The sequence below is a fragment of the Sminthopsis crassicaudata genome, chromosome 2 (genome assembly GCF_048593235.1).
Source record: "Sminthopsis crassicaudata isolate SCR6 chromosome 2, ASM4859323v1, whole genome shotgun sequence".
Classification (NCBI taxonomy): Eukaryota; Metazoa; Chordata; class Mammalia; order Dasyuromorphia; family Dasyuridae; genus Sminthopsis; species Sminthopsis crassicaudata.
The window spans coordinates 79,672,361-79,697,811 of NC_133618.1; the positions used below are offsets into that span (position 1 = coordinate 79,672,361).

At 34.5% G+C, this 25,451-nt stretch overlaps 1 protein-coding gene across 2 annotated transcripts in view; it reads right to left on the reverse strand.

Moving 5' to 3' along the window:
- The window catches only part of SOS1 (SOS Ras/Rac guanine nucleotide exchange factor 1), a 174,137-nt gene that overhangs the window by 74,483 nt on the left and 74,203 nt on the right, over nt 1-25,451 (reverse strand). For both annotated transcript variants that reach the window (XM_074286643.1, XM_074286644.1), the window contains exons 2-5: nt 21,366-21,491; nt 13,353-13,484; nt 11,203-11,367; nt 9,855-10,064 (exon numbers count right to left, since the gene is read on the reverse strand). In XM_074286643.1, coding sequence (XP_074142744.1) covers nt 9,855-10,064; nt 11,203-11,367; nt 13,353-13,484; nt 21,366-21,491 — 633 coding nt within the window. The remainder of the gene's footprint in view (nt 1-9,854; nt 10,065-11,202; nt 11,368-13,352; nt 13,485-21,365; nt 21,492-25,451) is intronic.

The window sequence follows — 25,451 nt, forward strand, 5'->3', positions numbered from 1 at the left end:
TGTTTGAATGGAATTTCTCTTTGTATCTCTTGCTGTAGCATTTTGTTGGTGATGTATAAAAATGCTGAGGATTTATGTGGATTTATTTTGTATCCAGCAACTTTGCTAAAGTTGTGAATTATTTCTAATAACTTTTTATTAGAATCTTTGGGGTTCTCTAAGTATACCATCATATCATCTGCAAAGAGTGACAGTTTGATTTCCTCATTACCTACTCTTATTCCTTTAATTTCTTTCTCGACTCTTATTGCCGAGGCTAGCATTTCTAATACAATATTGAATAGTAATGGTGATAGTGGGCAACCTTGTTTCACTCCTGATCTTACTGGGAAAGGTTCCAGTTTATCTCCATTACATATGATGCTTACTGACGGTCTTAAATATATGCTCCTGACTATTTTAAGGAATAGTCCATTTATTCCTAGACTCTCAAGAGTTTTTAGTAGGAATGGATGTTGTATTTTATCAAATGCTTTTTCTGCAACTATTGAGATGATCATATGTTTTTTATTAATTTGGTTATTAATATGGTCAATTATACAAATAGTTTTCCTAATATTAAACCAGCTGTACATTCCTGGTATAAATCCTACTTGATCATAGTGTATTATCCTGGGGATGATTACCTGAAGTCTTTTTGCTAATATCTTATTTAAGATTTTAGCATCAATATTCATTATGGAGATTGGTCTATAGTTTTCTTTCTCAGTTTTCAACCTACCTGGTTTAGGTATTAGTACCATGTCTGTGTCATAAAAGGAGTTTTGTAGGATTCCTTCATCCCCTAGTTTTTCAAATAGTTTATATGACATTGGGGCTAATTGTTCTTTAAATATTTGGTAGAATTCACATGTAAATCCAACTGGTCCTGGGGATTTTTTCCTGGGGAATTGATTAATAGCTTGTTCTATTTCTTTTTCTGAAATGGGACTATTTAAGCAGTTTACCTCCTCCTCTGTTAATCTAGGAAGCAGCCTATATTTTTGGAGGTAGTCATCCATTTCAAATTTATTGGCATAAAGCTGGGCAAAGTAACTCATTATTTCTCTAATTTCCTCTTCATTGGTGGAAAGATTCCCCCTTTTCATTTTTAAGACTAACAATTTGATTTTCCCCTTTCCTTTTTCTGATCAGATTTACCAAAGGTTTATCTATTTTATTGGCTTTTTCATAAAACCAACTCTTTGTTTTATTTATTAATTCAATAGTTTTTTTTTTATTTTCAATATTATTGATTTCTCCTTTTAATTTTAGAATTTCAAGTTTAGTTTTTGGTTGGGGGTTTTTAATTTGGTCTTTTTGTAGCTTTTTAAATTGCAGGCCCAATTCATTAATCTTCTCTTTCTCTATTTTATTCAAATAAGTCTCTAAAGATATAAAATTTCCCCTTATTATAGCTTTAGCTGCATCCCACAAATTTTGGTATGATGTCTCATTGTCATTATCTTGGGTGAAATTATTATTTCTATAATTTGCTGTTTTACCCAGTCATTCTTTAAGATGAGATTATTTAATTTCCAATTACTTTTTGGTCTATTTACCCCTAACTTCTTATTGAATGTAGTTTTTATTGCATTGTGATATGAGAAGAAGGCATTTACTATTTCTGCCTTCCTGCATTTAATTTTGAGATCTTTATGTCCCAATATATGGTCAATTTTTGTATAGGTTCCATGAACTGCTGAGAAGAAAGTATGCTCCTTTCTATCACCATTCAGTTTTCTCCAAAGATCTATCATACCTAGTTTTTCTAATGTTCTATTTACCTCTTTAATTTCTTTCTTATTTGTTTTGTGGTTTGATTTGTCTAAATCGGAGAGTGCAAGGTTGAGATCTCCCACTATTACAGTTTTGCTGTCTATTTCTTCTTGCAACTCTCTTAACTTTTCTTTTAGGAAGTTAGATGCTATACCACTTGGTGCATATATGTTTAATAAAGATATGGCTTCATTGTCTATGCTACCTTTTAGCAGGATATAGTTTCCTTCCTTATCTCTTTTAATTAGATCAATTTCTGCTTTTGCTTGATCTGAGATAAGGATGACTATCACTGCTTTTTTGGCTTCACCTGAAGCATAATAGATTCTGCTCCAACCTTTTACCTTTACTCTGTATGTATCTCCCTGCTTTAAGTGTGTTTCCTGTAAACCACATATTGCAGGGTTCTGACTTTTGATCCAGTCTGCTATCTGCCTCCGTTTAATGGGAGAGCTCATCACTTCACATTTACAATTAAAATTACTAATTCTGTATTTCCTGCCAAAATATTATCCCGATTATGCCTTTTTCCCCTTGTCCCCCCGAACCCCTTCCCCAGTATTTAATTTATGGACCCCACTTGTGACACACAGCCCTCCCTTTTTAGTATCCCTCCCCCCTCCTTTTAAGTCTCTTCCCCTTTCTTGTACCCTTCCCTTGTTCCTCTTTTCCTTTTCCCTTTTCCTCTCCCCTCTTATAATGAGGTGAGAGAATTCTTTGAAACACAAATATGTCAATTATTTACTCTTTGAGCCTACTCTGATGAGAGTAAGATTCACAAATGTTTCTCCCCCTCTCTAAATTCCCTCAGATGTGGTAGATTTTCTATGCCTCTTCCTGGGATGTAGTTTCCCTCTTTTTATCTCTCCTTTCCCGTTTTCTGATACCATCCCCTTCCCTTTACTACTTCCCTTTTTTAATGTTATATCAGTAAAATCAAATTATCCATGTGGACTTTCTGTATATCCACAACAGAAATACAGTTCTCAAGAGTTCTTTTTACCTTTTTCTGCTTCTGTTGAGTCTTGTGCATGTAGATCAAATTTTTTGTTTAAGTCTGGTTTTTTTCTTAGAAACAAATCCTCTGTTTCATTAAATGACCATCTTCTTCCATGGAAGAAAATGCTAAACTTAGCTGGGTAGTTTATTCTTGGTTGCAATCCTTGTTCTTTTGCCTTTCAGAATATCAGGTTCCAGGCCCTTCAATCCTTTAGTGTGGAAGCAGCCAGATCTTGAGTGACCCTTATATTTGATAAATGATATTTGAATTGTTGCTTGCAATATTTTTTCCTTAGTTTGGTAGTTCTGCAGCTTAGCCACAATGTTCCGTGGGGTTCTTTTTTTAGGGTCTTTTTCAGAAGGTGTTCGATGAATTCTTTCAATGCCTATTTTCCCTTCTGTTTCTATTATCTCTGGACAGTTCTCTTTGATGATTTCCTATAAAATAGAATCTAGGTTCTTTTTTTCATCGTAATTTTTGGGAAGTCCAATGACCCTCAGATTATCTCTCCTAGATCTATTTTTCTATAGATTTTCCCAGTAAATATTTGACGTTGTTCTCCAGCTTTTCATTTTTTTTATTTTGTTTGACTCATTCTTGGTTTCTCAATGAATCATTCATTTCTATTTGTTCAGTCCTGATTTTTAATGAGTTATTTTTTTCATTCACATTTTTTAGTTCTTTTGTATATGTCCAATTGAGTTTTTAAATGAATTGTTTTGCTCTGTTGAATTTTTTTCCATTTCACTGATTTTTTTTTTCTTAGTGAGTTATTTTCTTTTCCCAAATCACAAATCCAGTTTTCTTGGGAATTTTTTAATCTTTTCCAATTCAGAAATCCTACTTTCCCGTGATTTTTTAACCTTTTCTAATTCACAAATTTTGTTTCCCTGCACTTCCTGTGAATTCTTTATTTTTTCCAACTCAAATTTCAGGACGTTGTTATTCTCTATCATAGCTTCTCTTTCCTGTCCCCATTTTTCTTCAAACTCTCTTAGCTTTTTAATAGTCTCTTCTAGGAGAGAGTTATGTGAGGGGGGGGGGCAGGTATCATTCCCCTTTAGGGTGTTATCTGGAGACTCTCTGCTGTTAGCCTCCTGGGGTTGGATACCTGTTCTTTGTATAGAAGGTATCAATTGTTCTCTTCAGCTTCTTACTCATTGTTAACACTCTTGGGGGATCTGCCCTTGGGTAAGAAATTTATTTATCAGCTTCCTCCCAGACCAGGTGGATGCAGCAGTCCTGTGACTGGGCTAAGAGAGAGCTCTGGGAGAGAGTTCCCCTTCCCACTCCCCGGAAATGCCTCAGAGGTGGTTAGCAGGGCTGCACTGCGAGGTGTGCCCAGTGAGGAACCCCACTGTGTGGCCTAGCAACTGCCCTAAGGTTTAAGGCTAAACAGTGAAAGCATCACAAACCCCAGCCAAAGCCTCCCGTGGGGCCGTGGATATTAGCAGCTGATGCTATAAGCCCCTGTGCTCAAACCAGAAGTGTCCTCCCAAAAACCACGGTCCCTGCTTCGGAGTTTCCGTTGCTCTGGAAGTTCCAATGCTGATGGAGTTTCACTTGCTGCTGCTAGAATTCCACTGCCTCAGGCTGAGCCCCGCACTATGTAGAATAGAGGCTGCCCTGGGCTGTGTCCCTCTCTGTTCAGGTTCTTAACTGGCCCAGGGAAAAGCCCCGGACAGCAGAAGGCAGCTGCACAGCCATGCCGAGATTGGTGTTAGGTCACTTCCAGATTGGGGTGGATCTAGGATCTGGCTTTATATTTTAAAGTGGCTTGATTTCTCTTCTGATCTGATGTTTTATAAGCAGAGTAGAGTTATTAGCCTGTGCCAGATCCCTCTATCTCAGTGGCTTCTCTGATCTCAGAGTTCTCCCCAGCCCATTTGGCACAGTGTGCTAGCACCTAACCCTGTCTGTGCTGATCTTTTTTTTTCCTCCCCTGGGAACCGATCTTTTTTGTCAAAATTCCAGAATTTCTTCGGCTGTTAAGTTGTGCTTCTAATCCTTGTAGTTTTTATCAGTCCAGCGTTATTTTTGAGGCTGATTTAACTAGTTGTTATTGAGGGAAGAAGGGAGCTTACAAATTCCCGTGTATCTTCTCCACCCCTAATAGCTATTTTCTATCAGTATATAAGATATCTTAGATTTCATTCAAAAGCTGATGACTTCTGAAAAAAATGCTCTGAACCACTACTGATTATGGAATGCAAATTAAGACAACTCTGAAGTACTACTTCACACCTCTCAGATTGGTTAAGATGACAAAAAAAGATAATGATAAATGTTGGAGAGGATTAGGAAAACTGGGACACTAATATTGTTGGTGGAGTTGTGAATTGATCCAATCATTCTGGAGATCAATTTGGCTATGCTCCAAGAGCTATCAGGCTGGGCATACACTTTGATTCATCAGTGTCTTTATTGGGCCTGTGTACCAAAGAGATCATAAAAAAGGGAAAAAAGACCCATATGTGTAAAAATATTTGTAGTAGCCCTTTTTGTAGCAGCAAGGAATTGGAAACTGAATGGAAACCCCTCAGTCGGGGATTGGGTGAATAAGTTATGGTTTATGAATGTTACTGAATATTATTGTTCTCGAAGAAAAGATCAGCAGAATGACTACAGAGAAGCCGGGAGAGACTTACACAAACTGATGCTAAGTGAAGTGAGCACAACCAAGAGAACATTGTACATGGCAACTACAAGATTATGTGAGGATCAACTGTGATAGATGTGGCACTTTTCAACAAGGAAGTATTTCAGGCCAATTCCAATAGTCTTGTAATAGAGAGGGCCATCTGCATCTAGAAAGAGGACTATGGGGATGAATGTGGATCACAATAGTATTTTCACCTTTGTTGTTGTTTGTTTGCTTGGTTTTTTTCTTTCTTACTTTTCCTCTTTTGATCAGATATTTTTGTGTGTGTGCAGCATGATAAATGTGGAAATATGTTTAGAAGAATTGCACATGTTTAACTTATATTGGATTACTTGCTCTCTAGGGGAGGGAGGAAGAAAAATTGGAACACAAGGTTTTGCAAGGTGAATGTTGAAAATTATCGTTGCATGTATTTTGAAAAAGAAAAAGCTACTTATTTTAAAAAGCTGATGACTATATGCATAAGACAGAACAGTTTTCATTGAAACAACTCTACGTCAGTTCATTATTCATCTCTGGCTCTTCTTCTACTCATCCTAATTTCTTGTTTGACTCCTTTGCTTCTGTTTTAAACTTAACTAACCATAATTGCATACTCCATGTTGAAGAGCTTTATCAACTTCTTTTTACTCAGCTATATCTTTAAATTCAATTAAATGTATTATGTATATAGGGTTTTAGCCAGATATCCACCTACCTATTCCAATGATACTCTTCCTTCCCTGTCTTATGTGACTATAATTCCTAGAACAGTTTATTCCCAACACCTTAAGACAGTCACTTAAGTTTAAGTTAAGTTCCCACTGATTGCCTCATTAATTTTCCAGCACCTGACCTGGTTTAGTTTGATTGTCATTTATACATTGGTCCAAATAAGAGAAAGTAGATGTAGTAAAAGTTCCTTCTTTCCTCCATTTCAATATAAAACTCTGATTACTGGAGAACTACCAAACATTACACAATGTTATCATGAGCTATCTTTGAGTAGCTGATAAATCTTTCAAATTGGATCTGCTACAACTGATATCATTGATATGTTTATAATGAATCTGATTCAATTCAATCCAAAATGTAATAATTGTTTGCATGGAATTCAATTCACTATGTACTGAGAGGCAGCTAGGTAGTCCAGGGTATAGCTTGTTAGGCCTGGACTAAGGAGATCTCAGAAATTCCCTATAAATCTATTTCTGCTTCCTAATCAGTATAATAACTCAGATTTAATGAAAGAATAAAATGAAACAATATTGGCAAAGCTTGAAGTTGTGTATAAATGTTCACAACCACTATGTCTGTGACTGTGACTGTAACTGCCATTACAACAATGTATATTGTTCTATGATAGGTAGCAGAACTAGAAAACAATAGCTATTCCCTAGACCTAGTTCTCAGAGAGTTTACATTTAAATGGGTAATAAAATATGTACACAAATAATTAGACTATGAAGGAAAATGTGGTAAGAATAAAGAACAGGCTAAGAAAAATTGCTAAGAGAAATTAGAATAAAGAGAAATAAGTCCTTTTTAGCCTTGAAAAGGTGCATAACAGTTCTGAATAGTGTCTACTATAAATTAATATCTTCTGATCTGAGTATCTATCAATCATGGTTTTCTCAGTCCTTATAATCTCCTTCTCTGGAGTAGAAAGAAAGCTTCTTAGCAGTAGGTAGGATGTGGTTTGCATCTTTTTATCCTCAGAACCTTAGCAGAATCTTGAGACAGCAGGCAGTGTAGCTGAGTGTAAAACTAAGCTGACTTTCTTTCTCTCAAGTTTGGAGATCCCACATCCTTGTCCTGGATGTCTTTCTTTTGTTGGCTTCTCAGTTTTCCCTCTTCCTTGTCAGTGTCCTTCCCCAGGCGCCCTCTGTCCTGTCTTCTCCTGATAGCTTCTCTTGGTAATCTCGTCTGCTCTCCAGTTTTCAATTATTTTTTCAATACAAATGATTATGAAACCCATATTCAAACATTCTCTGGAACTCCTGTCCCAAATTGTCAATGTTGTATAGGCATTTCCACTTAAACATTCTAGTCCAGAAGATACCTTCTCTCCAGACCTTAATCTTTTACAAGTTTTCTTAATCATTCTGATTTGAAACAAGGGAGTCATTTCAGATGCTTTGATTTTCTTCAATTCTTATGTCCAGTCATTTGCCAAATCTTGTCAATTTTATAATACTTTTCTAATCTATTCACTTCCTTCCACTCACAGAGCCTAGTTCAGGCTCTTATCTCTCATATAGACTACTATAATAATATCCTGACTCCAGTGTCATTACTCACCAAATTAAGGCATTCCCCCTTCAAAAGTTTCCTTTATGTTTATCCATACACATTTATCATTTGGAGCACAAAATGTGAGCTCCTTGATAGCAGGGGTATGATGTGCCCTCCCCCCCACCTCTATATTTCTAGTGTTTAATCCTGAGTATTATGTACAAATAACTCTCAATAAATGTTAGCTGAATTAAAGTGAAGAGAACTTGACATTCAAGAAACCTTGAATGTCAAGATCATTCAGATTTTCTATTTTATTTAATGGACAACAGGGAGATGAAACTTTTTAGTGAAAGAAACATTGCATCAGGGGGATGAATTAGGAAGATCACTTGAGTAGTAGGGTAGGTATGAAAGGTGTTACTGGCAGCAGGAAAGGCAGTCAAATGGTCATCATAATACTGCATAAGCATTTAGTAAGTGTCCAATGTGGCAGGTGCTGGACTCTTGAGGGCACAAATACAAAGAACAAAATAATCCCTGCTCTCAGAAAGCTTACAGCACATGAAGGAAATACCCAATACAATACATAAAGAGAATAGCATAGGAGGAAAGGTGCTAGATGACAGAGGGAAGAGAGCATGGAACTTGGAGGCTGGAAGACTTGACTTCAAATTCTCCCTCAGATACTTATTGTGTAATACTGAGCTAGTGATTCAAGTCTCTGTCTACTTCAGTTTTCTTATCTGCAAATAACAGTACCTATCTCATAGGTTTGTTGAGAGGATCAAAAGAGTCCATATATGCTAATTGCTTTGCATATCTTATAATGCTATATGAATGCTGGCTATCATTATTATTATTATTATTATCATCATCATCATTATTGTTAATGTTCCTACTATTAGTAGTGGCAGAATATTTTATAAGACATCATGAGAACATGGTACTTGAGTTATATTGTAAAGGAAGAGAAAGATTCCACAAGGCAATTGAGATGAGATGTTCATGCAAAGGCATAGAGAGAGATCAACTGTGTGAGATGCAAGGAAATGGTTAAGGTAGAGAGGGAGATTGATGGATAATGGAGGCTGGAAAGAAATGTTGGCTTTTGGTGATGAAGAACTTTAAAAGAAAAATGGGGGGCTTATATTCTATCCCAGAAGCAAAAATAGCTCCTGAGTTCACTGAGTAGGGAAGTAACCTGATTAGATCTGTGTGAAGTGAAAGAGTTGTGAGAGCATCATTACAATCTAGTGATGATAAGGCTAAGGGTATGAAACACAATTATTAGTATAATTACAAAGGAGGGCCAGAGCTGAGAGGCATAACACAGGAATAACTAATAGGACTTGACAAGTGACTTGAGGTAAAGTGGGTTTTGGTAGTTTGATTTTTGGGTGGACATGTGATAAGGAATTTCTAGAGAAGAAACCCTCTCTCCCAATGTTGATGGGCACCCCTGAGATGTTAAATGACCTGCTTAGGGTCAAAAAGCCAGTATACTTCAGAGACCTCTAGTCAGGTCTTCTTGACTTGAAAACTGTCTTTTCATCAACAAACCTTGAAGCCTCAACAGGAAGGAAAGGTATAGAGAAGAGGTCAAATATGACTGATAATATGAGCATGGATGAAGATGATGGTGGAACTATCAAAGTAAAGAGAAGTTTGGAAAGGGTGGATTTTCATTGGAAGATAAGTTTGTTTTCATAAATATTGGTTTTAAGATTGTAGTAAGCCACTCAAATGAAGAAATGTAGAAAGCAACTGGAATTTCAGTGTTAGATCTCCAGGGGAGAGGGCCTAGAAGTGCAGAGAAAAGAAATGGAGTCAGATTTTAGAATCATCAGTACAGAGTTGATAGTAAAAGTCATGGAAAGAGATGAAATTACCAACACAGAGACAATACAGAACAAAGGGCCAAAGGCAGAACCTTAGGGATCACTCCTGCTTAAGGAGTAGAAAGAAGAAAAGCCAATAAGGCTAAGAGAGAAACTGAGATAGAATCATAACATAAAAACCAAAGTAGGAGAGGATATAAAAGTCCACAGCCTCAAAACCTCCAGGAACACAAGAATTAGGGTCATTTGCTAAAAGTCAGTCTCATATCCAAAAAATAAAAATAAAATAATTATTTCTGAATATTCTAAATTCAAATGGCTTAAATATAAACCCTAAATTATGTTGCTTATATTATACTATATTTGTAATAATACTTACGTGAGAAGAAAATAATTTTGAATTGGAGACAAATGGTTCTCTAAAAACTTTAATAATGAGATTAAGTTCCCTTATATATTGTCGAACTTCAGCCATGAATCCTTTTACCAGGTCATAGTATGTTTGTTCCCCTGAAGTGGAAGGTTCTTCATCAGTTAAAGATAATATATTTATATCTTCTACATCTTGATGAAACATATCCATCAATACCTATAATAAAAATATAGAAAAGCACATGAATTTAGGAGTCACAATCAAGTTTGAAATTAAAGTCAATAACACATCTACCTGAATAGATTTTAAAAAATAAAAAAGTGTTACCATTAAAGTGGAATGGAGTCAGGAAAGCCAAGTCCATCCAGATCCTTTCTTTCACTTTATTAGTTATGTGGCTGTTTAATCTCTATGACCCTCAGTTTCCCTACTGATGAAACGCATAATAATTTTGCTGTTCAGTTATTTTCAATCACATCTGATTCTTTGTGACCCCATTTGGGTTTTTCTTGGGAGAGATATTGGAGTGATTTTCCATTTCTTTCTCTATTTCTTTTTCCATATGAGGAAGCTGAGGCACAGGGTTAAGTGACTTTGCCCAAGGTCACACAGCTGGTAAGTATCTGAAGCTGGATTTGGACTCAGGAAAATGAGTTTTCTTGACTCCAGGACTGGCAATCTACCACAATCTATCTACAGTGGATGCAAAAGTATACCCTGCAGCACCTAAGTGTAGGACTGCCATTGAACTGATATAATGTAAAATGCAATCAATAGAATTTTAATTATAATTAAAATTAATGTCAAAAGCATTATGACTTTTAAAGTAGTCTCTACATTTTCCTACTCAATTACATTTTAGAGAATATCACTAAAAAGAGAATATGAATCATTCTCATAATAATATAATCATTAACATGATATTAGTCAGTCAGTCAAGAAGCATTTATTAAGTATATACTATGTGCTACACACTGTGCTAATCAATGAAGATACCAAAAATGGGGCAAGATCAGGCCTCCACCCCCAAAAGCTCACATTCTAAAGGGGTAGACAATCCACAATAATATTACATACAAAATATATACAATGCAAATAGAATGTTATCTCAAAGGGAAAGTGCTAACACTGGGGAAGAGAATGAGGAATAGGAAAAGGTCTCTAGCAGAAGGTGGGATCTGATCTAAGTAAGATTAACCCCAAATATAGCTTCACAAAAGAGAGAATATAAAATAAAAATTTAAACACAAATTACATGTAGATACACTACAGTATAGTTCTGAATATTTCTTTAGTAATTAATATTTTAAGAATCTAAGATTATTAGTAAAAATAAAATACAGATGTTTCCTACCTTATCAGCACACATTGCTACTTTGATGTCCTGTTTTGTAATTTCATAATGTCGTATATTCCGTACATAATTTCCAACGAGCTTTAAAATATCTGCAGAAATGTATTCTAATACTGCCACTATGTAAACAGAAACCTGGTGGTCAATTTTATATCCTAGAACTTCCTGTGAAATAAGAAGAGAACTATTTGTAGGGGAAAAAATTAACACAATGTAGAAGAAAAATTAAGCTGCATTTTCTTTGAAGAAGCCTCTGTGCACTATGATTTTAACTGAAACCTATTTGAATATAACATTCAATTTTTTAAAAAACAAAATTTAACCATGATCTGTTCATCAAGAAGATGTTAACAAAAGTTGGAATAAAGAGCATCTCTAATAATCAGAAGAGACAGTAAGTAAATTATGACCAAGGCAGTTCCCCAATTGAGAAACTTACCTAGTAAGTGACCTGTATATTCAAAAAGCAGCAAAATATCCATAAGAGCATCTGCCCCAGTGCTCCCCAAATGAAAACATCCCGTAAGTAACTGACCTGGATATGTGGTTTCTCTCCAACTGATACACAGAATTTAAAAACTATGGATGTCTAGCATTAAATCCCACACCCCACATCCTATTTCTGGACTATACAATTGCTAAGATAGGGAAAGTCATTCCTCTCAGCTCAGGTCTAGAATATATATTTCCATTGAAATATTATAAGTGGTGGTTAAATAAAAATATAATCATATTAATAGTACTGTATTGCAGGTATGCTGTAAAAGAAATCTTTTTAATGGGCTGGATTGGGAACTCAACCACCATTTATTATGGGGTGTATGTGTATGTGTATGTGTATTCTTATAGGGTTCACCTGTATTGATGGTTATTTAGGGTAGTCAGTAAGTATTAAGTGTCTGCTATGTGCCAGGCACAATGCTAAGCACTGAGAATACAAAGAAAGGCAAGGAAAAAGAAAAGGCAAAGACAAATAAAAGCCTATTCTCAAGGAACCACTCACACTTTAATGAGGGAGATGACATGCAAACAGGTATGGACAAACAAGCTATTTATAAGATAAATAGGAAATAATTAACAGGGAAGACACTAGTATTAAAGGGGATTGGGAAAAGCTTTCAGTAGAAGGTGAAATTTTAGCTGAGATTTAAAGGAAGCCAGGAGGTCAATAGTCAGAGCAAAGGAGGGAGAACATTTCAAGTATGAGGGGTAGCCACAAAAAATGCCTAGAACATGTCTTATTTGGGGAATAGCCAGAAAACCACTTCACTTGATTGAAAAGTATGTGTGTAGAAGTGTACAGTATAATAATGAAAGGCAGTGGAAAGGAAAGTTATAAAGAACTTAGAATATCAAACAAGATTTTGACATATTCAAGAGATGCTGCAAAGGTGAAATCGATAGGCTTTGGTATGAGGTTGGATATATGGATAAGAGACAGTTAAGAATCCTGGATGCTATTAGGCTGTGAGCCTGAGGGCCTGGAAAGATGATGGTGTTAGACAGTACAACCACTTATTCCCAATCTTTCTAAAGAGCTGTTAAATATTCTACATATTGCTAATTTAGGAATTTTTCATGGTTTGTTTCATCAGAAAAGTATAGTAAGGATTTATTTCATCTATTTCAGAGGAGTATAGTAAGGAGCAAATATAATTTTCTATACTCTTTGAGTTTTGTATCATGGATCTCAATTTGGTGAAGTTTATATCTTAGCATGTTTCTAAAAAATTCTGGGCAACAGGTCTAGCACACAACAATGAGAAAAAAACTTAATAGCCTTTACCTCTTTGAGAAGACTATGTTGGTGATGTGAGATATGGAAAGTCCATATAGACATTTATAAAATCTGTGGGTTTTCAATCTATTTCATTATTAGTGTTACAATTAAAGTATTAAAAGCAACAATGATCAACTGACACATTCCTCTGTAGCTTAGGAAATTGTAAAAGGAGATTGATTCATCACATTACTATAACATTCAATAAAATATCCTTAAGTGCCTTATTAGTAATGATATATATGTGTGTGTGTGTGTGTGTGTGTGTGTGTGTGTGTGTGTGTGTGTGTGTGTGTGTGTGTGTGTGTGTGTGTGTGTGTATGTATATATATATTTTGGCTTGAGAAATAGAGGAAAAATCCAACTTTACCTTTAATAAAGGGTGAATTTTTTCTACTGGGAGAGATAATGGATTTCTTCGCTTCCTCTTTTCATTAGCAGATTGAGCATCAGCTATCGCCCACTTATCAATTGGATGAGGAAAACTTTTTTGTACACGATCCTTGGAAATAGAAAAATTGAAATTAAATATCAAATACATGAAATCAATTATTAATTGCAGGCAATTTATTTGAATGTTAGAAATAATGGAATCGTATGTGAATAAATAATGGTCTGCTAGACAGTTTCCTCAATGAGATTTAAATGTATACATCAAATATATTTCAGTTCATAAAACACCCCACCTCCAAACCCCTCTTCAATAGCCTATCAGAAGAACTAAGAATTTTAAATGTCATCATAATTGCTTAATCATGCAATCAAAAAACAATATCCATTATATGGAAAAAAAAAAAAAAGACAAAAAAACTTCAAATGCACTACCACTGTGATTAAGATACACATTGAATAGAATGTTGATATAATCAAACTGAACACTGTGATTATTTTATAATGGACATTCCTTTTAAAATCAAAGAAACCAGTTACTGGTCAAAGAGTTAAATTATTTTTACTAGGTAAACTATGATGAAACTTGATTTCTACACATTCAGCCCAAAGGTACCAGAATAATTTCAACAATTTTCTGCATAGCATAATGAGGACCACTAGAGGTCGCTATTATAAAACTATTTCATCATAAAATTAAGTAATCTTTTTATGACATAACTAGTCAATATTATTCTGATTACTAATCTAAATAATCATTCCTTTTCTGCTTTATCAATATCTTAATATGTATCTGATATTGTGCAGAAAAGAAACGGGAAAATATTGCAACAAAATGATTGCTCTACTAAAAAAATCAAATCTATAGTTGGAAACTGTTGAAACATAAAAATTGCTGAATCTAAGAAGATATTTCAGTACTATTTTAAGGAAACAAAAAAAAATTAGAATGCAGGAACAAAGCACTAAAATAAAACAACTTGAAAATGTCAATTTTTGGTTTAAGTATTAGAACTATATTGTCTCAACAGGAATTTGATGGTATGCTTCCTGACAGATTCACAGGATCAGGACTTTTTTTTTTCCTTAATATAAGTTCCTTTACAAATCCTTGTTTGATTTCCCTCTGGTATTATCTCCAGTTTGTTGTTTATATTGTTTGAACATTATCTCTCCCATTAGATTGTGAGCTCTTTGAAAATAGGAACTATTTTTTTTAAAACTTTCTTTGTATTTCCATAGTAGTGTCCAGAACATTTGTCATTTAGTCACTTCAGTTGTACAGACTCTTTGTGATCCCATTTGTTGTTTTCTTGACAAAGATACTGGAGTGGCTTGTCCTTTCCTTCTTCATCGTGTTTTACAGATGAAGAAATGGAGACAGAGTTAAATGCCTTTCCCAGGGTCACAAAGCCCAGTAAGTAACTGAAGCTGCATTTTAACTCACTAATATGAATTTTCCTGACTTGAGACCTGGCACTCTTATCTATGGCCATCTAGCATGCTTGATGATGACATCCTTAGACTCAGAAATACTGAGTGTATACCTCCAAATGGATCAGAAAAAGGAAAATAGCCATATGTGCAAAAATATTGTGGGAGCTTTGTTGTTGTAGTAAAATCTGAAAACTAAGGGAATATCCATCAATTGGGCAATAGCTGAATAAATTATGGGATAGGAGTATAATAGGATATAATTATTCTATAACAATTAAAAGAATGGTTTTGGAGACTTCTAGAAAGCTTTAATAAACTGATTTAGAGTAAAGTAAATAACACTAATAAAGCAACTCATGTTACAATATTATTAAAAAAAACTTATGAATGCTTATCAATGGGAGAGACCAACCATAACTTCAGAGAGCTGGTGATGAAGTACGCCACAAACCTCTTGAGAGAGGAGATATTTTTGGACATGCTATATTGACTACATTTATTTGTTACAAAGATTGTAGTTTGTTTTTTTTTTTTTTTTTAATTTATGAGAGGTTAACTATTAGGGGCAGAAGGAAGCTAGTAGTAGCACTGAGAAAAAAGAAACAAAAGAGTCATTGAGGCATTATTAAAAATGCACTCAAGGAAACAGAAGGACACTCAGAGAGAAACAGACAAACAAGACAGTTTTAGAAGCAGCATATTGACTTTTTAAAAAAGAAGCCATATATAGAAATTCCTGGTTTCATACACAATCTTTTTCTGTCTTCTCTAGCTGTCCACCTTCTGCCCTTTCCTTCCTCTTCTCCATCTCTCCTGCCTTTCCTTTCTCTTTCTCCTTCCCTTTTCCCCTTCTCCCCCAAAGCATTTGTGTAGTTTTGGGCATAGGGGAAAAAAACATGATATTAAAAATCTTAAGCATAGAAGATATCTGACTACACATCTAGTCCAATTCCTTCATTTTTCAGATTAGAAAACTGGGGTCATGAGGATTAAATAGCTTGATTAAGTCAAATAGGTAAGGTAAGCAGATTCTCTCTCCAGAAACAGTGAAGCTTTGCAACTATTCTATAGTAGGTCTGGAAGAAAGAAGCTCAGTGCAATGTATGACATACAAATAAAAAGACACTTAATAGAGGCTTGTTGAATTTGAATTTTAAATTGAAGAAATGGTGGTATGAGGGTGTTGTATAAAAATGACTTTAGGAAAGAAGTACTTAGGAACCCCTAGAATAATCAAATGGAAAAGCAGAAATCAGTTTAGATTGGTAAAGAAAAGATATAGATGCTACAATTATAAGTGGAGATCTGATAGACTAATAAAAGAAAGGAGAAATTAGAGACAAAATGTAACTTCATTACATAATATGAAAAAGGAGGAGCAAAGAAAATTTTATACATACACCAATTTCTATCCATCAAAAAGGAATTGTCAAAGTGTTGCAGCAAGGTGGGTTTTTTTTTTAAATTCTTTTATGTGTTTTAAATTCATTTTAATAAAAAAGATTAACCAGAAAATTCTACTTACGGAAATTTACCAAATCAATCATATCATGAAATAGTTTAAAAGTATATAATTAAAAAGTAGAAAGGCCCAGATCATTTGCAGCTAAGCCACAAGATAAAATAGTAGTCACTAAATAAAATAGGACACCAAATTAATAAAGTGATTGAACATTTTCTGTTGACAATAACAGAATACTGCTAATTTAGAACCTGTGATACCTCTACAGGAATAAGATTGTTCTTTGTTTATCCAGCCTTTTCTTCAAATAATGTACATAAGTTTATAGGAAGAATGTTTACAATTCTTAAAGTGTTTTTGAGCACAGAGATTTAATTCAAGTCAATTACAAACAATGTATTTGTTGTGCTGGGGCTAGTCCTATAAAGAAGCACCAATTTACATGGGAAATCAAGAGGTGTTAGAGAAAAGAGTCCTATGCTTGCTGACACAGGACCTGAACCCAAATCCTGGCTTGGGTCTGTGTGACCTTGAACAAGTCATTTGACTTTTCCAGCTCTTATCTGATCATAAAAATTAGAGGATTAAATCTGTAAGATCCTTTTCAATTCTAAATCTATGAACCTATGATATATAATTATACACTAATCAGAACACAAAACTACTAGTAAGCAATATTTTGTTAATCTAAATGACTATATTTATATTAGTTAAAAAGTGCTTTTTAAAAAAAGTTAAAAAGCAACCTAATAATAATTAATAATTTCCCCCCAAATTTCTTTGAATTAGGTGAACTTTTTCCAGCATAATGTTATTTATTTTCACTTGTAGCTTTCTAAAATTTATAGACTCCAATCCAACAAACACTTTTAAAACCTCCTATGTAACAGACATGGTGCTAAGTATTAGTGATACAATTAATAAAAAGAAAAATAGTTCTTGTCCCCAAGTGTTAGGATTACAAGGTGAGAACTCAGGTTGTCTGGACAGTGACAAGGTGAGAACTCAGGTTGTCTGGACAATTACAAGGTGAGAACTCAGGTTGACTTGACAAAGTTCTTTGGTTCGGGCCTTTACAGGGAGTTTACATCTTAGGAATTCTAAGAGGAGCAAGTTCATTGGTGGAAGTGTTTCCCCACGCCCCATTGAGTTCTCACATGCCTATTCTCTGGGAGGATAAAAGAAGGGCAGCATTGGGTCCGAGAGAATCGACTCTGGGATAGAGTTTTGACGCCAGGCCGGCTGAAAGGAGACCAGTCTGATTTGGGAAAGGACAAGAGCTGGAGGAGATTCAGAGCTCCCAAGAAACCTGCGCACAGAAGAAAAGATTTTACAGATCTCCTCCCAGAGAAGGATTATAATTGAGCAGAGGACTGGACCCTAACAATTCAAGAACTTTACACCCAAGGAATTTATAATCTAATGGGGGAGAGGGGAAAAACCAACACACAAAAAGGAACAATAAGAGGTTACCTAGAATGGGGGCATCTTGTTCTGAGGAACTGAAACTAAACAAAGCAGCATATGCAAAAGTGGATTGAGCTGAGAATCCAGTTTCTGCCCTCTATAAAAAAAGGTACTGGGGAAGTTTGGTACTCTATTCTTCAGCCCCCTATTCCAAGAAGAGAGAAGGCTGCAGGAGGTGGTGTCAATCAAGGCTTGAGTTAGCAGCACAGTGATGAGCCTATACTTGAGAAAGGAATCTTGTTCTGTGAAGTTGAAACTAGGCAGAATAGCAGATGCAAAGTGGAATGAGAATGCTGATTTGATGATTCCTCTTTTACCCCAAAATACTTATGAAGTGTTTGCTATCCTCACAAGACACAATAGTAGTTTGTGTTTTCCAAACTTTTTTCCTAAAAAAACTATGACTATTTGACAATGGAAATGACAAAACTCAAAAGAATTGCCAACTATTAACAATCATATGAAAGACTGCTCCTAATCATTATTAAGAGAAATGCAAATCAAAATTTGAAGTTTCATCTCACACATAAGCAAACTGTCAAGATAACTAAAAACAGAATTGTCAATGTTGGATGGGATATTTTGGAAAGACAATCCATCCCCACCCATTTACTAAGTACTTAGTGTTTTTGAAGGGGCAACTAGGTGGTTCAGTGGATAGAGTGTCAGATCTAGAATCAGGAAGACTTCTCTTCCTAAGTTCAAATCCAACCTCAAACACTGAGCAAAACACTTAACCTTGTTTGCCTAAGTTTCCCCTTCTATAAAATGAGGTGAGGAAGGCAATAACAAACTTCTCCAGTATCCCTGCCAAGAAAATCCCAAATAAAGTCATAAAGTACTAGACAACACTGAAAGGACTGAATACATTTTGGAGGAACTATTCTGGACACTAAGGAGGCAAAGATATCCCCTACTTTCAAGGGGTTTATAGTTTTACTGGCTAGATAATAAAGAAATAAATAAATGAAACATGCAAAAAACCACATATTTTCTACTTGATCCTGCAAGTGATAGGGAGCCACTGGAGTTTACTGTACAAGGATTGGAAAGGAAAGGAGAATGACACAGTAGGTGCCTGGTGCTTTAGGAAGACCATTTTGATAAGTGAATGGAGGACAGACTGGGATGGAGAGACTTAAGACAAAGAGATCATTCAGCATGCTTTTACATTAGTCCAGATATGAGGTAATAAGAGCCTGAACCAGGATGACAGCAGTGTCAGAGGAAAAAAAAAGGTGCAGCAAAGGTAAAATCAAATACAACTGACAGAACTTGGCAACTGATTGGCTATGAGGAAGTAAGAAAGAATGAGGAGTTGAGGATGATGCCTCAGGGCTTAGAAGGATGGTGAGAGACCCTTGATAGGAATATGGGAGTTAAGAAGATATGAGGGTTTTTTGAGGGAATATAAGGAAAATATAAAATAATTTCTTTGCTCCAGTGAGGGATATGATGCAATATATGTGACCAATTTATAGTGATCCATTCAGCTTAGCACAGAAATGTAGTTGTAAAGGCAATGGATGGTGAGAACAAAGCTTAACAGGACAAGACTGGGTACAAGATAAGGGGACAAAATTAAAGATCCGACCAAAATTGGCAATTAAGAGGTCATAGGTTTCTTTGAAGAAAGAAGCTTCTATTAATTAAAAGGGTTAGTTGATTAGGCAGTCAACAAGTATTTAAGTACCTAATAGGTGTTAAACACTGTACTAAGTACTAGAGATATGAAGAAATTCCTCTTTCCTGACCTCAAGGAACTCACATTCTAATAATGGAAAAAACTTCCAAATAACTATGTATATATGAAATATATACAGTGTAAATGGAAGGCATTCTCCTTTCTGCTGAAGATGGATTTATGTTGAGTCTTGAAAGAATCCTGAAAGAATCCTGAAGGAATTGGATCTGGAGTTAATTGAGGAATGGGGAGAGTTTAAGAGAATCACTTTGGCAGTTGAGTAGATTGCCCAGCTTCTTAAACTAAATATGGAGGTTGCAAAATTATGATTTATTATTGGTAGCACATACCAATACATAACCAATTACCTAATCAAGATCACATAAAAATTTCTCAAGAAAAAAAGGGGTCACAAGTACAAAAAATTTAAGAAGCCCTTAAGTAGAGGATGGAATGGAAATGAGGGAGTCAGTCAGGGAGACCAAATAACAGATTTTGCAATAATTCAGATGAGAGGTGGAGGGTCCTATGTGTGAGTAGAGAGAAGGGAATGTTTATAGGAGATGTTTGGAATGAACAATTAAAATCTGTAAAAGCCTGGAAATGTGGGGATAAATTCAAGTTAAGACTAGGGGGATGATGCTAAAGTTGCAAGTCTGGGTAACCAGAAAGATAAGACATGCCAACAATATTGGGCAGTTCAGAGGAGGTGGAATTTTTAAGAGAAAGAAGTCAAGTTCTGATTAGTTTCCTCACATGTAGAAAACAAAGAGGTCAGACTAGATGATTGCAAAGGTTCTTTTAAGTTTTAAAATTCTATGATTAAAATTTTTGAATTGTATGAGGAAAATTAAAGACATTGCTGAAGATTAAATTATCCAGTTATCTTTTGGTTCCAATTAGGCTCATGTAAGAAATACAGGAATTAAATTTGAAGAGTTCAGTTGCAAATGAAAAAGAACTTGTTGAGTATAGTGAAAATTTCAGTTTTAATCCTAAATGGCTGAGATATATTCCAACTGAAGTAACCATCAAAATAATAAAAGTGAAATTTGCTGGAAAGATAGAAACAAAAGCAGAAAATCACTTTGAAATTAAATAATATCATTAAAAATCCAGCTAATTTTAAAGGCTACCTTTTGTTTTGTGTCATTTTGCTTTTCAAAAACAAATTTGTAACATTGCAAATAGGATGTTCACAAATCTAGAAAGGGAGCTCTAGCAGTCATTTGCATAGAAATGATTACTAAACCCATGAAATCTAATGAGATCATTAGGAAAATTGGAAGATACAGAGATCAAGACAGAATAAGGAGGAATATGCAGTTGTAGGACATGATATAGATAATACTTGAGCATAGAAAACAGACAATCCATTAGATTATGAGGAAAACCAGGAGAGAACCCAATAAAGATGCTTTTTTTGTTGTTTTTAGTACTAGAAAAGATTAGAAAAAATATTTTGTAATGCTAGGGATTCAATAGGAGATAAGACATTATGCCATTAGCACAAAGCTACTATATAGGTAGCCAATTAATTTTAAAATAAAATATAGAAACAGAAAAATAAAAGCTTAATTCAACCAGCATTTAAAAAAAATCTTTTTTTTTCTGTGAACAAGCATCAGTTTTAATCTCCTTCCTCCCATAAAAAAAAAAAAACAAAATCCTCCTAGCAATTATAGTCAGACAAAACAAATTCCTGTACTGGTCATGTCCAAAGAATATATGCTTCATTATGACTCTGAGTCTATCACCTCCCTACCAGAAGGTGGGTAGTATATTTCCCTGGTCTTCTAGAATCAGAACCTATCTAATTTAAAAATTAAATAAATCCATTCTTTTATTTTATAATGTACATTTTTATGAAGAGCCAATTTAATTCCCTAATGGCATTACACCACCACACACACAGATTACACACACATGAAAAATTATCATACCTCAACATCTAAAACGCTTCGAGGTTGAGCTTGGCACAGCATACTTAACAACTGTAAAATTAACTCTTCAACATACTGGAGAGCATCCTCATTTGAAGCAAGTGTAGGATGGACTTGCATCTGGACCTATAACCACAAAGAAATAGAATTAAATTTAATGTCATAGAAAAATAAATTTCAATAAAAATATATAATTGCTTAAAGATATTATCAGCTGATTAGTTTTTGTTATTAGGTTTTAAAAGTTGAAAATAATTTAAAGCAAATACATGCTTTCTCAAGTACATGCTTGTCGACTTGAATTTATTTTGTGTTTATCATATACGTAGGCCTGTATATGTGTGGTTACTTCTCTGTTAGAATAGAAAGCTCTGGAGATTAGGAAGTATTTCTATGTTCATCTTTATATCCCTAATGCCCAGAACAATTCCTGAAAATTACTAATGCTTAAGAAATATGTGCTGATTGTCTTTCTAAATCAACGCTTTCAACACTATTTCATCTTTTGCGATCTTGCTAATGTACTGTGAGGTGAAACCATAGCTTTAGTTTGCTTTGCATTTCTTTTTATTAGCAATAATTTAATATGGTTTGCTATTCTTCTTTTGTTTAACTATTAAAACTTCTTTATAACCTGGCTCTTTCCTACCTTTCCAATCTTCTTACACTTTTGTTCTTTCCAATGTTCTTTCCCTTACAACAAACACTGTACCTCTGGACTTCAGGCATTTTCACCACCTGTCTCCCACATCTAGAATGAACTCTTTCTCCCATTTCTGCCTTCTAGCTAAAAATCTCATTTTCAAGTCTTTCTTTAGAGCATCCCCTCTGCTGATCATCTCTGGTTTATTTTATTTATTTAGAATTTTTTGCATGTTGTCTGCCCATCAGATTGTAAGTTCTCCAAAAGCAGGAACTGTCTTGTCTTTATATCTCCAGTGCTTAGCACACTGCCTGACATAGTAACATATTTATGGACTTAATGTCTGAGTGGAATCGCATCACAGCTTGGATATTTTAGCTCTATGGTCCCAGATAATTCCCTACGAGTTTTTTATGGTAATGAAATTACAGGTTCTAATAATTCTTTTCCTTCTCTCCCCATTTATATCTAAAGAGTTTCAGGTCATTTCAGAATTCCATGAGTAATATACTATTGACCACAAATCTTCTTGCCTCAGTTTTCTCATCTCTAAAACATGGATAAGAAAAACCTTTTACCTCCTAAAGCTGTTATGAGGATAAAAAGAAATAATATTTCTAAGATGCTTTATCAGATTTAAAAGGCTTTGTAACTGTTAGCTATTAATATATTATTGCTGTTGCTAATGCTGTTAGAGACTGGTTAGACACAATTTCCATAAAATTGATATTCAAATTTGGTTTCTAATAGAGAAATAATTGATACAATTTCTGAAATGACTCAATTAAATTATGTCTGATTTGTAAAGTTCTTTCCTCACAAACACAAACTAAATTGAGGTATGTACTATATCACTTCCATTTTACTGAAACTCTAGTTAATGATTTGTTGATAATAAACTAGCTAACTAGTTTCTGAGGAAGGGAATAAGCATTTTCATACTGACTATCTCACTTGATTCTCAAAACAACCCTTTACAGTAGATACTTTTATCCCCAGTTTAGAATTGTGAGGCAGAGATTAAGTGCTAGCCCAAGTTTACATATCTAATCAATGTCAGAAGGCTAGCTTTGAACCAAATTTTTCTGAAAAGTATTTACTCATTGTACTACCTTGCTCTGGAGGGATTTGAATAGAGAAATATAAAATAATGAGTACCAAAACAAGTTTAATATTTTGGTATGAAATAAAATCATGTTATCTTTTCCATATTTCCTCAAAATTTCTTTTGTACTCATATGCCAATTGGCCCAGGAGTTCCAAATCCTCCCCTCCTAAGGTAAGTGGTCCTTTCAAGTACCAAATCACTAGAAAATATCCAGAGCAAGTTCTCTATTTCCCTTTACTCACAGGAACATTGATCAGTGGGTGAATGAACCCCCTTCCCATCACCAAAACAAGGCCTCCTTTCTCTTTCCTTTCTTTTTAATTCTTTCCCTATTCTCTTCACCCACACTTTTAAACAGAGTAGATCATTTAGCTCTCATGGTTAAAGGTAAGGAATATATATTTAATTCAAGAGATAGAGGCACTTACAAAAGATAAATAACTGTGATTATATGGAACTAAAAAAGCTTTTGCACGGAGAATAATATATCTGAGATAAAAAGGAATGAATAGGAAAAAACCTTTATACCATACTTCTCTGATAAGAGTATGTATCTAAGATATATAAATAAAACACACACACACACACACACACACACACACACACACACACACAAACACACACACACCATTCTCCAATAGATAAATGGTCAAAGGGTATAAATCAACAGCTCTTTAAAAAATAGTATTCTCATCCACATGAAATAATGTTCCAAATTACTAATAAGAAAAATTCAAACGAAAATAACTCTAAAGTTTTATCTCATACTTTGCAAATTGGCAACCCCCCCCCCCAAAAAAAAAAGCAATAGTCAATTCTGGAGAGGTTGTAGAATGAGGAATATTAATACACTGTTGATAAAACTATAAGAAATAGTGCAATTATTTTAAAAAGCAATTTGGATTATGCAAATAAAATGACTAAAATGTCCATCATTACCTTTTGAACCAGACTCCATGACTGGGCTTATATCCAAAAGAAGGCACAGATAAGAATAAGACCCCTCCATAAATAAAAAATATTTATAGTAGCACTTTTTGTGAAAGCAAAGAATTTGAAACAAAGCAGTGACCAGTGATTGGCAAGTGGCTAAACAAGTGTTACATAAATGTAATGTAATATACTGCAAACGGTGTATATGATAAATACAGAAACATAGAAAATCTATATGAATTGATTCAGAATAAAGTGAGTAGAACTAACAATAACAATAAAAATAACTGCAGCAGCTAACATGTATAAAGCACTTATTATGTGGTCCTGTGCTATGTGCTTTATAGTTATTATCTCATTTGATCCTCACAACAACATTGGGGAGAAAGTATTCTAATTATCCCCATTTTTCAGATGAGAAAACTGCAGCAACAGAGGTTGTGACTTGCCCACAATCACACTTGTAGAAAATGTCTGAGGCCAGATCAGATTTTTCTGACCCCAGATCCAATGCCCTCTCCTCTGTAAAAGCACACAGTCCCAACAGTATACACATTACTACAATAATGTAAATTGGAAAATTATGCACCAGGAAAAAAATTTTTAAATGAATGCAACAAAATCAAAGATCAAGCAAAACTCAAATGAAGAGTATGAGAGGAAATATACTGAACGTGCTCTCTGATTTGTTTCAATGTACTGATCAGTAGTGCTTCTTTCTCCTTTTGAAAAAATGCTATTTTTTAATAAGAGATGATTCTCTGGAAATGGAGGAAAAGGGATATTTGGTATAACTCTAATTATGCAAGAAACTGAAGATATGAATTAAAAACTTATTCTTGAAAAACAGATATAAAATCATATTATCAAAAGTCTAGAATTTTTAAGGGAACTAAGGGACTAGCTAGTTCTACTCCATCATTTCACAGATGGGGAAACTGAAAACCAAGCAGATAAAGTGAATTGCCCCAAATTAACAAGATGATATATTGTCAGAGGTGGGATCTGAACTTATGTACTCTGAATGTAAAGCCAGTGTTCTTTCCAAATAGAATGAAATAAAAATCTTTGATAAAGAATGTAACCTGATGACAATTCTTTTGCAAAAACAATCATACTATAGAAAACTTAGTTGGTACAGTAGATAAATCTTTGAATTTTCAACTTTCTGTTAATCTATTGATTCTATCACAATAACTATACAATAGAGCAGAGGTTCTTAATCTGTAGTCTATTAACTTAAATATATTTTTTTGATAATTGGTAGTGGTTTTTGTTGTAAACTTATCTGTTTTAGTTTATTAATTTAAAAACATTACTCTGAGAAGGGCTCTAAAGGCTTTACTAGAGTGTTAAAGGAGTCCATATAACACAAAAATGTTATATTTATGCTACAGAAGTA